This window comes from Schistocerca americana, chromosome 4, assembly GCF_021461395.2.
Source record: "Schistocerca americana isolate TAMUIC-IGC-003095 chromosome 4, iqSchAmer2.1, whole genome shotgun sequence".
Classification (NCBI taxonomy): Eukaryota; Metazoa; Arthropoda; class Insecta; order Orthoptera; family Acrididae; genus Schistocerca; species Schistocerca americana.
In genome coordinates this window covers 371,096,112-371,110,174 of record NC_060122.1, presented here as the reverse complement: position 1 = coordinate 371,110,174, position 14,063 = coordinate 371,096,112, and the positions used below count along the sequence as shown (strand labels likewise).

Here is a 14,063-nt window from a genome sequence, read left to right as displayed (position 1 = left end):
TACAGTAAACCTAAACTCTTCATGTCTTTAGTTTTCGTTTTAATTCCTTTCTTAGTACTTTGCCATTTTCGTTAGTAATTATGTGCAGTGTCACCTGACCAGCGTGTGAGGAATGACATTTCAGGGTTCCGCTGAGGCCGTCACGGCTGCCGTAGCAGCCTCAGGGCCCACAAAAAAAGTCCCCACCGTACTTCACCCTTAGCAGCTATCCCTTACTTGTTGCCATCACGTCTACATGTTCCACAACAATAAATTGAGCAAGCCTCAGGGCCCACAAAAAAAGTCCCCACCGTACTTCGCCCTTAGCAGCTATCCCTTACTTGTTGCCATCACGTCTACATGTTCCACAACAATAAATTGAGCAACTACATGTTTTTTATGCTACATCCGACATTTGGAAATGAATGTTTAGCATATTTCCAAATTGTACTTCGTGATATTTGAATGAGAGTGTGCGAAAATACTCTTTTTTCCGATATACGTTTGGAACTCTAGTAGGCTGTCATCTGCTTTCTTGTTAATAATGTAACTGACGTAATTCCCGAAAAGCCAAGGTAGGGTTTGGCAAGCATGAAGACAAGTAATAGAAACTATCGCCGTATGTGGGCGTGCGTTATCTTACTGAAATATAAGCCCAAATGGCTTGCCACTAAGAGTAACAAAACAGGGCGTAAAATATCGTCGACGTACCGCTGTGCTGTAAGAATGCCGCGGGTGAAAACCATGGGGGTCGCGCTACGGAGGGGGGGAAAAAAATCGCTCGAGACCATACTCGTGGTTTACGGGCCGTATAGCGGGCGACAGTCAAGTTGAAATCCCACTGCTTTCCAGAACATCTACAGCCACGTCTTCGCTAGTAATCGGGACCCAGTTCGAAGCGGTATATTCGTCACCGAAGACAATTCTTCTCCAGTGAGTGATATTCAGGCCGTATGTGCTCGGCATCACTTCAGACGGGGTGGTTGGTGTACTGAGGTGAACGGTAGTCAGCGCAAGGGGCACTGTGAGCTCAGCCCCCTTTCTGCGAGCCGCCTATTAATGGACCTCGTGGTTAATGGAACACCAGTTCCACGTGGATTCGATGATAATGATGAATCCGGAGGGCTGAGTACCTCTGACGATTGCTCGGTTATCACCATATGTCGTCTCTGTATGTTGACCGCTTCCTTCTCGACGCTGTGTTCGGCCATGGTTCACTCATTCTTTCCAACGTAGTGGAATAGTGCCATCCCTGTTCAAATGGTGGACGATTCGCTGATTACTCCAGCCGACTTCTTTGATCCCAACTACACGTCCTCTCTCAAATACTGAGTTCTGCGTATATTGGTCACACACCCGTCTGCGAGGCGTAGTTACTGTCGAACTGAGTACAGGCAATGAATTACGTAATGGTGTTTTGCCTTGGTGTCGACATGTCCCTTCTTTACTGTCCTTGCTAGGTGCGCTGTGAAATTGTCTTGCAGCGTCCACATTCATCCATCAGCGGCCAAAGTATCTAATTCTCCATTTCCCGTCGATACCTGTATGAATGTCAATTTGCTACCAATTTGTACAAATCCTTCGTGGAGCGTTTGTTTTTGTCTTTGAGAGTATCCTCCATCGCAACAAATGGCCACGGATTGACAGTAGGACCAGGTTCGCTCTGTCTGTGACTTCATTTTAATTATGCTGTGGTGTTCATATATTTCTACGATTATTTCGATCAACTTATTAAATATATGTTCGTGAAGGAAGTTTCAAATTATCCATGCGAAATATCAAAGTAGAGCAAAAAACTCCAACAGTAGCTATGGATAGCGCCATAATAAAATGTAATATGTGCTTTGTAAAAATTAACCTCAAAACACGTACATTTCTACTGCTGATTGCAGGGCCAGTACTACTACTTCAATGACTTTCTTAAAACTCTCGAGTAACCTTGATTTTCTTGCAAAGCAGGACCTCGCTAAAAATCTTGTTACGTAAGAAATGAAAACTTACAACATATATCTACTACGATTGAAATCAGTGATTTAAGAAATAGTTAAACGAGAATTATATCCGCTTTTGCCTCTCATTGAGCCAATTTTTTATTTTTTTTATTTATGCGATTGTCGTCTTTGGATAAGCTTCACCTGCTGAAAGATAGGCATTTTAGATGAAAGAAGAATCACCTTCTTCCTCATATTGTGGCATTTGTTAACGAAGTGTTCGCAGCTACACAAGGCTTACTCACTGAGTTTTGTGATAAGCGCCACCAGCAGAGATAAACGCTTCAGTGACGTGGAACGATGCACTGCGTGCGGCCGGTCAGTCAGGTAACTCGATCGTTTGCACCATTTACTTGCTGTACTTACGCGTTTGATGACATGCCGAACTTCTTTCGTCGTGTGTCCTTTCGGTCAGTGTGCACAGTATGAATTTTGTTGTTGAGGTCTTGAGTCGGAAGACGGGATTTGATGCAGCTCACCACACTAGTCCATCCTGTGCAAACCTCTTCATCTCTGAATAAATACTGCAACCTACATCTATTTGAAGCTGCTTACTGTACTCATCCCTTGGTCTGCCTCTATAATTTTTACAGCCCCCCCTTCCCCCTCCCCCCCCCCCCCCCCGCACTCCCTTCCAAATTGTTGATTCCATTATGCCTCAGGGCGTGTCTTATTAACCGATCTCTTCTTTTAGTAAAGTTGTATTATAAATTTCTTTTTTCCTCAGTTCCATTCCGAATCTCTACATTAGTTGACCTATCCATCTGATTTTCAGCATTCTTCTGTAGCACCTTTCAAAAGCTGCTTTTATCTCCTTGTTAGAACAGTTTATAATCCACGTTCCTTTTTCTTACAAATACTCCCAGAAAATACTTTCTAACGACCAATTTTATTTTGGATGTTATCAAATTCCTCTTTTTCAGAAATGCGTTTCTTTCTATAACCAATCTGCGTTTTATATCCTCTCTACTTCGGTCATCATCAGTTATTTTACTGCCCAGAAGCAAAGCTGATTTACCACTTTTAGTGACTTACTTGCTGGTCCTAATTCCCTCAGCATCGCCTGATTTAATACTCCTACATTCCATTACCCTTTGTTTACATTTGTTTTCATCTTATAATTTCAAAAACGCTCTCTATTCCGTTCAACTGCTCTTCTAAGTTCTCTGTCGTCTCTCACAAAGTTATAGTGCCATCGGGAAATCTTAAAGTTGTTATTTCTCCTCCCAAAACTTGAATCCCCTTCCCAAATTTCTCCTTGATTTCTTTTATTGCTTGTCCAGTGTACAGATTGCTCAGCAATTCCAGTGCTCCTAGGCTCCTGCCCTGCCTAACCACGCCCTCGGAAATACGCGACATGTTCAGAAATAAGCAGTCAAATATTTGAGACAATCAAGAAGATAAACCCCATTGCTGTTCGCAGCAATTTAAGAAGTGCTCAATGTTTCCTACCCAACCACATTCTCGGAAATCGCGACATATTTTAAAAAATGCCAAATGTTTGTGACAAACAAGAACACAAATGTCAGTGCTGCAACATTCAGTCGCAGCAATTTAATCTTTCGTTTTTTAATTGGATAAAGCGTGAAGAGATGCTGTTATTACGAAATGATCGGAAAATCCACGGTTAACATCAATCGGTTTTGAACCGTGGTATTTCCGATCAGAACTTTCCTCACTGCTGCGGTTTTTTTTCCTCTCCAGATGATACTGTCGCCATTTATTTACACATTTCCCAACAGCAGTCATACTACTATAATCGCTGTTTATAGTGTGTTTTGATGCCAGTAGAATTAAGCGATTGAGATGATAAACATACGATTGAATGTAAATATAATTTACAATGCGTTGAGCGCACTCTATATGTATCCTCAGGATCCGATTGTATGCTGGCAGCGTAGTTTAGTTATATTCTTGTCGAATTGACTATAGTTTGAGAGGGCCGTGAGTGAACATTTGAAAATTATTTGCTACCTAAGGATGCATCTCGCCTCATTGCCTTTTAACTAAAGAGTCTGAAATATTACGTTCATGTAATGTCGTAGTGCAATGTCTGTGTTACAGTGAGAGCATCGTTCATCAGCTCGCTTATGTTGGACATGTAATGCAAATTGTGAATACGATTTGCCTGTGGTGTAAAGGCGTTGTTACGTATCCTACTCTTTCCTATATGCAGAGGGCAGTCGCTACTTCGATTCTTTAAAAACACATTGTCAGTGAAGTGGACGCGTAATACTCCGACAAGTGGTAAGCCATGACATACAAACCTGAATTTTAAGTGTGCAAGCATTACGGACCAAGGATCTTGTGTAAGTTATTTCATGTTCAGGTGTAACTTTTATCTGCTTATCGAGTAAATGGATGATTTTTTCAAAAGTAAGATCTGAAAAAAAAGACGGGGGGGGGGGGGGGGGGAGGGGGGGCGCTTCCGCGTACCACTTAAAGCTGATTGTATGAAAATGCTTTGTTTGCCATTCTTAACAAATGCTCATTGTCGTCCGTTAATTAGTTACCACCTCATCGTAATTTCATTATACTGCACCGGTACAGCATTGAACATGTTACACGGTTCTTTCAAGAGCATTTGATTTTTCTCGTATTATTATCTCGTTCTTAATGCCAGTATTTATAATATGTGATTCACGCCCCGTTGTTCAGAACACCACTTTTATATTTTGAACTGAGCCACAGGCTTGTATTGGACGAGGAAGTGAAATTGAGCGTGCGCTCTCGTATCGGTAATTGCAGTCATTCATTTCACTACAAATGTGCTGCACTGGTTCCTGTTCTTCCTTTAAGCGGCTACTGTCTGTTCGTGAGAGCCGTGGATTCAGCGCCTTAGTTTCTCGGGTGTTCGGTGTTGAAATAAGTATGGTGCAATTGGAGTTGATTGTTTACTTCATAGTAGTGTGTGCAACGAGGCTATATCACACACTTCTTTGTTAATTAATGCTATTCTTCTGCAGGTACTTTTTTAAGACTAGACAGAGTTCTCGAGGTCAGGTTGAAGGGAGGCACAACATTGCCCAAAAAGGTGACAGTGTTCAGTTTGAGAAAGCGCTTTGTGACAGTGAAAGAATCATTAAGACAGACACGTTGAATTTGTTTTAAATGATTCTTTCACTGTTACAAAGCGCTTGCTCAAACTGAACACTGTCACCTTTTTGGGCAACGTTGTGCCTCCCCTCAACCTGTTCAACCTGGCCTCGAAAACTCGGTCTGTTCTTAGAAAAGTAGTTTTTCCCACTGTTATTTTGTGCAACCGATATTGCTTTAATTACCGTATCATGTAAGTCTCGGCTATTTTTCAGTATGTTCTAACATACACATGTTAGTGCGTCTCCGTGTGATTTTATTGGTAGGGGGTACTCTGTGGTAGACTGTGAACTTTCCGTGTTAATTTGGACATCGCGTTGTGCAGACGCTCCAAATTTTATGTCGTAATTTTCCTCCTTCATTGCTATTGAATCGGTATCAATTTTTCTCCGTGTGCTTTGAACCCAGAGGAAGCTTCCCTAGTCCCTTGTTAATAACAAATATCTTTGTGCAGCAGAACGTACTGTGTATTTTTAAATTCTCGTTTTCTGAAATTGGTACGTCCTCTACACACGCAGCTTTGATTCTTAAAGTTCGCCAAATATTCTCTAAAATAAAAAAAAAAATCCGTTACTTCCTGGATTAATTTGAAAAACGTACAAAGGCGTAACCAGGTAGGGTCAGGGGAGGACAGCTGTTTCCCCGTCCCCCCCTCTCTCCGCTCCTATAAAAAAATTTCGCATCCTGCCACGCCAGACAGACGTATTAATTAAGTAAAGTTCTGAAGAAAGTCGGATCGTGTATTGGCTATTCACGTGTAGCAAGTATACTAGGCTCGTATTCAGGAGAACGACAGTCTCTCGTCTGGGCATCCTGTTTTAGTTTTCCTTTATTTACCCAAATCACTTAAGGCAAAGGCCGGGATGGTTCTTCTGAAATGGTACTGCCGATTTCCTTCTCCGTCCGAGCTTGTGCTCCGTCTGTAATGTCCTCGTTGTCGATGGACGGTTAAGCACTAATCTTCATTCCTTTTCAGACATACCCAAAACCATTTGTCCTAAACTGTCCAAGTTATGTCGTCATTCGCCGTGATACTACTTACCAACATTGTACCTTGCAACTACGCAGGTTGAATGGCACGTAAAAGTGTCGGTGTGGAGACTTTCCGAAAGTCAGTATCTCGTGAACGACTCGCTCTGGAACCATGCAACAAACACCACTGACATTCTAATGTACGCTAATTTTAATTTGTTAATATCGATAGGCGTTGCTCCATTTAAAAAGTGTATGTTTGCACAAAAATACGCTTTCTAAGTATTATTACAATGTTACCACCGTCTATGTTCGACATCAATGTACAATAACCATTCACAGACGGCAGCCACCGTCTATGTTCGACATCAGTGTACAATAACCATTCACAGACGGCAGGTGGAAACACTAGCAATGGAAGATATGTAAAGCTTGTAGGGAGGATGCGGCAAGCAGTGCAGTCGTTTTCGTAATGCGGGAACGGAGCGATTTATATGAGATCAAATGGTTCAAAAGGCTCTGAGCACTATGGGACTTAACTACTGTGGTCATCAGTCCCCTAGAACTCAGAACTACTTAAACGTAACTAACCTAAGGACATCATACACATCCATGCCCGAGGCAGGATTCGAACCTGCGACCGTAGCAGTCGCGTATATGAGATCCAAAAGCGCTTTCGGGCCAAGGGTGGAAGCATTTCCGAAATGGCTAAGTCTGTAAACTGTTCGTGTGCCGCCATGGTGAAAGTATACCGTTCATGACAAAATGACGCAATCCAAAACTGGCGCCGAGACAGCTGTTCTGCGTCAGCGTCACGGGCAATAGATGAGAGGGGAGAACGACGCTTGCGGAGATTGTGCCTGGGCGAATAGAAGTGTAACTGTCGAGCAACGGACCGCTTATTATGAACCAAGGGGCTACCAACAGTGTCTACTCAACGACTGTTCAACGGACGTTGCTGCATATTGTCCTTCGCAGCAGTCGCCTGGTCGATGCACCCAGCCCACTGCTGTTCATCGGCTACGAAGGCTAGAATTTGCACGCCAGTACGGCTAATAAGCGTCCACTGAGTGGTGACAGGTGGCCTTTTCGGATAAATCACGTTTTATGCTCCATTGGAAAGATGGCCGTTGGCGTGTACGGCGTGAAACATCTGAAAGCAAAGAGGAGGGGAAATGTTTTCGTGGCATTCCCTGGGTGATCTCGTCATGCTGGAAAGCACAGTGGATCAACACAAATATGCATGTGTCCTTGGGGGATCATCTTCACCTCTACGTGCAGTTTGTTTTTCCTGGGCACGATGGCATCTGCCTGCTGCACAATGCAGCGTGCCGCGCAGCTCGCAGTGTACGTGCCTGGCTCGAAGAGCACCAGTTTGCGTACTCCCCTGGCCACCAACTCCCCCGGATTTAAACTCAGTCGAGAGTTTGTGGTACCGCCTCGATCGGACTGCCCTCAGCTGAGAAACCTAGCTTAGCCGGCCACGACACTGAAGTCGTCATGGCAGCAAATCCATGTCTGTACCTTCCAGAACATTACTGACTCCCATCGTGCACCTCTCGCAGCGGTCCCCGCTGCAAAAGATGGTTATTCAGGCGTTTCACATGTGGTCACATAAATTTGAGTGGCAGTGTGTAAGAAACTGGCTGTGTGAATGACATCCAGAGGCCATAAAAACGACTTTGTGGTTTATTAAGCTGAAGATTTAATGAATTGTGAAATGTACGGACAAATGTCATGCAGCGCTACGAAACTACTGAATTCACGTTGACTGATACTATTAGTTTCTGGTAGTGATGAGAGACGATGCTGTTTTATGGGGTGAATTCAATGAAATTGCTTGTAAATATGAAATCAAGTTTGTTTTGTTACATCGCATGTTCTAGGGTTAGAAGTCAGCTAATAATTCACGTAGTTTAACAACGAAAGTGTTCATATGTATAGCAATGCTGCAAGTAGGGGCTCCAGTAAAACTGTTGTCAGGCGTGTGCTACGCTTAACACGACTGGTCGTAAGTTTGTGTTAATAACTTATCTTAACTCTGCGTCACCGAAGTCAATATTGTCTGTCCCTGCACCATTGATAACGGAGATAGTATCTCAGTGACCATAAGCTGCGCAGCAGTTCATTTTAAAAATAATTATTTTTTCTGTTGATGTGAGTCATGGTTACGAATAAGTTGCGTGTTGAAGTATGGCGTCAAAGATGCTAATGTGCATCACGGGTGGGTGTAGTCCTGTGACGTGATGTATTTGAATATTTACAATGTGAACATGGATTGCTGGGTAAATTTATCGCTACAGTATTTGAGAAAATCCCCAAATAAAATTAATTTGACCTTTGGACAGAGGGGAGATCGGAACATCCAGTAACGAAATCTGTTTATCTGCGCTTTAAAAGCGAACTTCAAGCCCTGTTTTAATGTCAGAATTGGGTACATATGATTAATCATGTCAACATAGATCCGAAAATGCTTTGTGCGTTCCACATCTTCACTGGGAACTTTGCAAGAGTGAAATATGCCTGAGATACAATGTGAGCATTCGTCGAATTAGTACTATAATATGTTGTTTCATGAACCTGCGTGCGTTGTTTTTCCGTTAACTGGTTAACAGTCTTGCTGAGTCGTCTGGAACAGAGAAACGAACATAAGTGTATATTTAAGAATAATGCATCTGAAGTTTTCTGTTTGCGTTGAGAGCTCAGTAATTTCTTAATATATGATATACTAATTTCTTTATGACCAGCTGACATTCTGTACCGTAATGTATGAAATGCTTTTTGTTACGGTGCTTGCCTTCACCTTTGAAGACTAGGTATCGTAACACATGGATTATAATAAATTTTCTTTACACACTTCATAATTTTGAAACCGGATATTGCAATGGAAATACATAGATTTTTAAGCGATGGAGTACCCCACTTCCATTGTGAACGTCCTCAGATAGAATCCTGCAAGTCGATCATTACAGTTTATTTGATATGTGAATCTCAAGCTATACCTTCTAATTTACCATGTAATCTGAGACAAGCCTGGGTGGCAGGTCCAATGCAGGTTTCGTTAAATCGTTCTGTGAGCTGGTTCTTCAAAATATCCAGCTGATATCTCATGTATCTCTTGAAATGTAGGCAATAATTCGTTATGTGATAGAGATGACCTTCTCCACTCTCTTGTCCACAGGGCGACTACATCCGGCACCCAGTGCTGTACGAACTGAGCCACAAGTATGGCCTACAGACGGATGAGAACGAGGCGGCTTTGCCGTGCCGATTGGAGGAACTCAAGGAACTCATACGGCGTGAGATTCGCAAGGAATTGAAGTTAAAGGCTGGCGCCGAGAAGCTGCGCGAGGTAGCCACGGACCGACGCTCACTGGCCGACGTCGCGCTGCTCGTCAAGAAGTCCAACAGCCGCCTGTCCGAACTGCACGCCGAGCTGCACGAGCTCGACTCGCAGATACTGCTCAACAACGGACAAGGTGAGCCCCGTAACTCTGCGTGTTCTCCATTGGCACTTCTATTGTAGGTATGCTGGATCATGTTAACGCCCTTTGACCATGCTAAGTTTTCTTTGGTGAAAAGTTGTGTAACAGTAATTCAGAAAGTAACATCAAATTGGCAAGTAATAAGACGCGGAGAGTGTCTGTGATAGTGATACAAACTTTTCACGATCATATAGAGGGGCATGTGTATCAATTTTAGGTCGGACGCTATAAGCGGAAATACTCACCTATGGAATCAAACCGGAGAAAAAGAGAACATTTCATATTTACCGTTGGCCTGCGACTGGCAATAAAAAAAGTCTGTTGGCTAGTTATTTTATTTATCTGCGCAACTTGTGGAAAGTGCTTTCACAGCACTTGCTCAAACGTATGTCCGCTAGGTATGAACGCATGACATGTCGGTACAAACGTCTGCCGCAGTAGTTCGAACAACTCCTGGGTCACAGGCAGTGAGCATTCTACGACGAACATTCTCTGAAAGGTGGTCAGGAAGAGGAGGTAATGTTTCTTGATCACCTCGTTCGCCTCATCTAATCCCAGTTGATTTCTTCGGAAGGGGTCACGTGAAACGTCTTGTATACAAGGTACGCCTCGAGCCTGAAAGTGATCCTGTCGGTAGCAAACTGTTCATCGTCTTGATGAGTAAATTGGTCGAAATGTGATCTGTACATTATATAGACAAGTCGCTCTGGTCAAGGTAACTGCAATTACCTGAACATTTTTGGGAATACCCTCCTTATTACAATCTATAGAAATATATGCATTCTGAGGTTGGAATCGAGAGAGCCAGTATGTCTTGAACCATAGTACGCAGCTCCTGATGAAAACTGGCTTTGAGCGTTCTCAAAAATACCCTACGCCATAACGGAAACGTCAATCTTTCTGGACATTTGGAAATATCTTCGTTGATTTCTGCCTACTCTTAGACAACATTCAAGTAAGGACACGAACCAGTGACCACGCCAGTATTCTGAATTGGTTGTAGTATTGATGAAAAACAACAATGTAATGCTGTTTTCGTTACTCAGAACAGTGGAAAGGGCGAGTTGTCTTTTTGCTACGGAAGGATAATCTATTCGGAGGCATTTGAATCACGGTTTTCTGTCGCCACCCATGCGTGTAGCAAATTAACTTTATACTACCAAAAATGATATATATGGCAATGGGGAATACAGAAGTATACGTGATTTCTAAGGTCAGAGTTCAGTGTGGTGCGCCGCCTTCACTCGCTGCTATCAGGCACGGATTTAAAGAGAAACGCCGTTCACAGATGAGCCCTCAAATCATCAAAATTGTTTTCTATAGTAGCGCGACTAACAAGTGCCGCCCAAAGATATCCCAGACATGTTCGATAAGCTACATACCACATGAATCTGCAGACTAGTACAACATTGGTCTCATCGTTTTTCGAAAAACCCCTGCACAATCCTCTCATATTGGGGCATCCCTCATGTAGCGGTTGTTGTTGACATTAGCGTCAACCAATAAGCGCTAAGATCGCCTGAAGTTATTAGTGGCTCCCCTATCGACCCTGTTTGGCTTTTGTTTACTGCGCCACTCGCAAAATAGTCTGCATGATAGCGGTCTCCACGGTAGCGTCTGCAGCGAATGGGGTTGAGAGACTGAAGCAGTATTTGTCCGGAAACATTGCATTTTGTCACGCAACACACCGTTGACGATATACCCTTCGATGTCGTCGACGGTATGTTGAGTGTCCATTGCAGTCTGAGGTTAAATGTGGCTTTTCGAGAGTCGAAACAGACTCAGTGATATGAGTGCCCATCGCTCAGCAGATGGTGTCGAATCGCCAACACATTCAGGTCCACACCCGCTGCTGGGCTATAGCATCGACGATGGGTTAGTTATCGCTATGCTTACAAGATAGCGGTCGTCCAGCATTGTCATCACACTACGTTTTCCAGTACCCGCTAGTCGCTGTATGACCCTACACGCATGATTAGTGCCCTCAACGCGCTGAAATGTCATGGGTTTGGTATACCCATTTTCTGGAGACTAGTTATTGTGTCCCTTTAGACTCAATTGCTGATACGAGGTGTTATGCGAAAGTTATTGAAAAACGTTTAAATTTATTACGTTGTTGTACCTACATCTTGTTCTGCACTATCACCTTCAGAGTTTTCCCGTTGAGAATGAATACACAGATTCCAAAGTTACCATTGAAATTCATTCTGTAAGTCTTTCTACATCTACATCGACATAGATACTCCGCAAACCTCCGTGCGGTGCATGGGCGAGGGTACCCTGTACCGTTACATTTCCTTTCCTGTTCCATTCGCAAATAGAGCGAGGGAAAAACGACCGCCTGTACGCCTCCGCATGAGCCCAAATTTCTCGTATCTTGTCTTCGTGGTCCATTCGCGTGTTGTACGTTGGCGGCAGTAGAATCGTTCGGCAGTCGGCTTCAAATGCCGGGTATCGAAATTTTCTCAATAGTATTACCTGAAAAGATCGTCGCCTTCCCTCCAGGGCTTCCCATTTGAGTTCGCGAAGCATCTCCGTAACACCTCGTGTTTTTCGAACGTATCGGTAACAAATCTAGCACCCCGCTTCTGAATTGCTTCGATGTCTTCCTTCAACCCGACCTGGCACGCATCTCAAACACTCGAGCAGTATTCAAGGAAAGGTCGCTCCAGCGTCCCATATGGGGTATCCCGTACAGGTGAACCACTCTTTCCTAAAATTCTCCCAATAAGCCGAAGACGATCATTCGCTCCCCTCCCTGCCACTGTTCTCACATGCTCGTTGCATTTCATATTGCTTTGCAACGTTACGCCAAGATATACAAAGACTTGACTGTGTCAAGCTGGACAATAGTAATACTATATCCAAACATTAAAGATTTGTTCTTCCTATTCATCCGCATTAACATTAAATTTTCCACATTTAGAGCTATTTTCCATTCATCGCACCAACAAGAAATTTCGTCTGAGTCGTCTTGTATCATCCTTATCTTCCTACAGTCACTCAACATCGACACCTTACCGTACACCGCAGCATCAGCAAATAACCGCTGATTGCTGCACACCCTATCCGCCAAATCGTTTATGTATATGGAGAACAACAGCGGTCCTATCACACTCCCCTGGGAGCACTCATGGCGATACCCTTTCTTTGATGAGCACTTGCCGTCGAGGACAGCATACTGCGTTCTATTACTTAAGAAGTCTTCGAGCCACTCACAGCCTGCAATGGGCACTGTGTCAGATGCTTTCCGGAAATCTGGAAACATAGAATCTGCCTGTAGCTTTTCATCTATAGTATATCATGTGAGAAAAGGGCAATCTGAGATTCGCATGAACGATGCTTTCTAAAACTATGCTGATTCGTGGACACAAATTTCTTAGTCTCAATGTATTCGAACTGAGAATATGTTTTATGGTCTTCAGTACACTGTGAGATTCCACTTGAATCTCCACCACTGTCAAATCCTCGCACTTTCAGCTTGATTTTCATGTTGAGCTAGAGGCAAAAGTTACACGGAGCTATGTCTGGTGAGTGCAGTGGGTTTGGAGCAACTGTTACTTGTAAAAAGAAGTTCCTGAATAATATTTTTTAGCATGAAATGAAATGATCATATGGCATTGTTGGCCGGGAGGCCCCATGCGGGGGAGTTCGGCCGCCGTATTGCAAGTCCTTTTTAGTTGACTCCACTTCAGCGACTTGCGGGTCAATGATGTTAGCAAAAAGTTCCTGGTTGAAATAGGCGCATGCGGTCGTGCCTTGTGGTGGAGTGTCCAGTCGTTCGTGCAACGCTTATGCGGAATTTTTCTCCCCGTGTCCTCCTTCAAACGTCGTTGGACATTGCGATACAACTGTTTATAAGTACTCTAAATAATTTAAAGAAGGCCAACAAGGCCTTAATAGTGTACTGTACCTGTAAAGCTTTCCTTTGCCCACCGAGCGAGGTGGTGCAGTGGCTAGCACACTGGACTCGCATTCAGGAGGACGACGGTTCAATCCCGCGTCCGCCCATCCTGATTAAGATTTTCCTTGAGTTCCCTAAATTGCTCCAGGCAAATGCCGAGATAGTGCCTTTGAAAGGGCACGGCCGGCTTCCTTCCCCGTCCCTTCCCTAATCCGATGAGACCGATGACCTCGCTGTTTGGTCTCCTCTCCCAAACAACCAAACTAACCGTTCCTTTGCCGCTGTGAAGGAAGATTCTGTCATGGCTTCGATTGCTACTGAGCTTGAGGCTCGCAGCCAAGGCATTTGAAAGGGAGTTTGGATCGTCTTGACGTGGTCGTTAAAGTTCTCTACGCGATGTGCTTCTGATCATCTTTAATGGTACAATCTTCGCTGCAATGCTTCTCAAGTTCTTTTCCGTTGACGGAATATTTTCACGTGTCCCATACCATATCCCCAATGTGGTGTGGAGGTCTTGAATGGTGTACGTTCTTGAAGTATCAGATCCCTTACTGTCACAACGTGTTCTGCTGTGATGCCAGTTCACTACCGACCGGAACGGTCAACGTCAGTCGATGTTCGCACCTTTTTTAAGCT

At 43.7% G+C, this 14,063-nt stretch overlaps 1 protein-coding gene across 3 annotated transcripts in view; it reads left to right on the top strand.

The window, feature by feature from the left end:
* The window catches only part of LOC124612286 (serine/threonine-protein kinase N), a 311,276-nt gene that overhangs the window by 73,626 nt on the left and 223,587 nt on the right, over positions 1-14,063 (top strand). For all 3 annotated transcript variants that reach the window (XM_047140393.1, XM_047140394.1, XM_047140392.1), the window contains exon 2: positions 9,220-9,517. In XM_047140393.1, the coding sequence (XP_046996349.1) occupies positions 9,220-9,517 (298 nt within the window). The remainder of the gene's footprint in view (positions 1-9,219; positions 9,518-14,063) is intronic.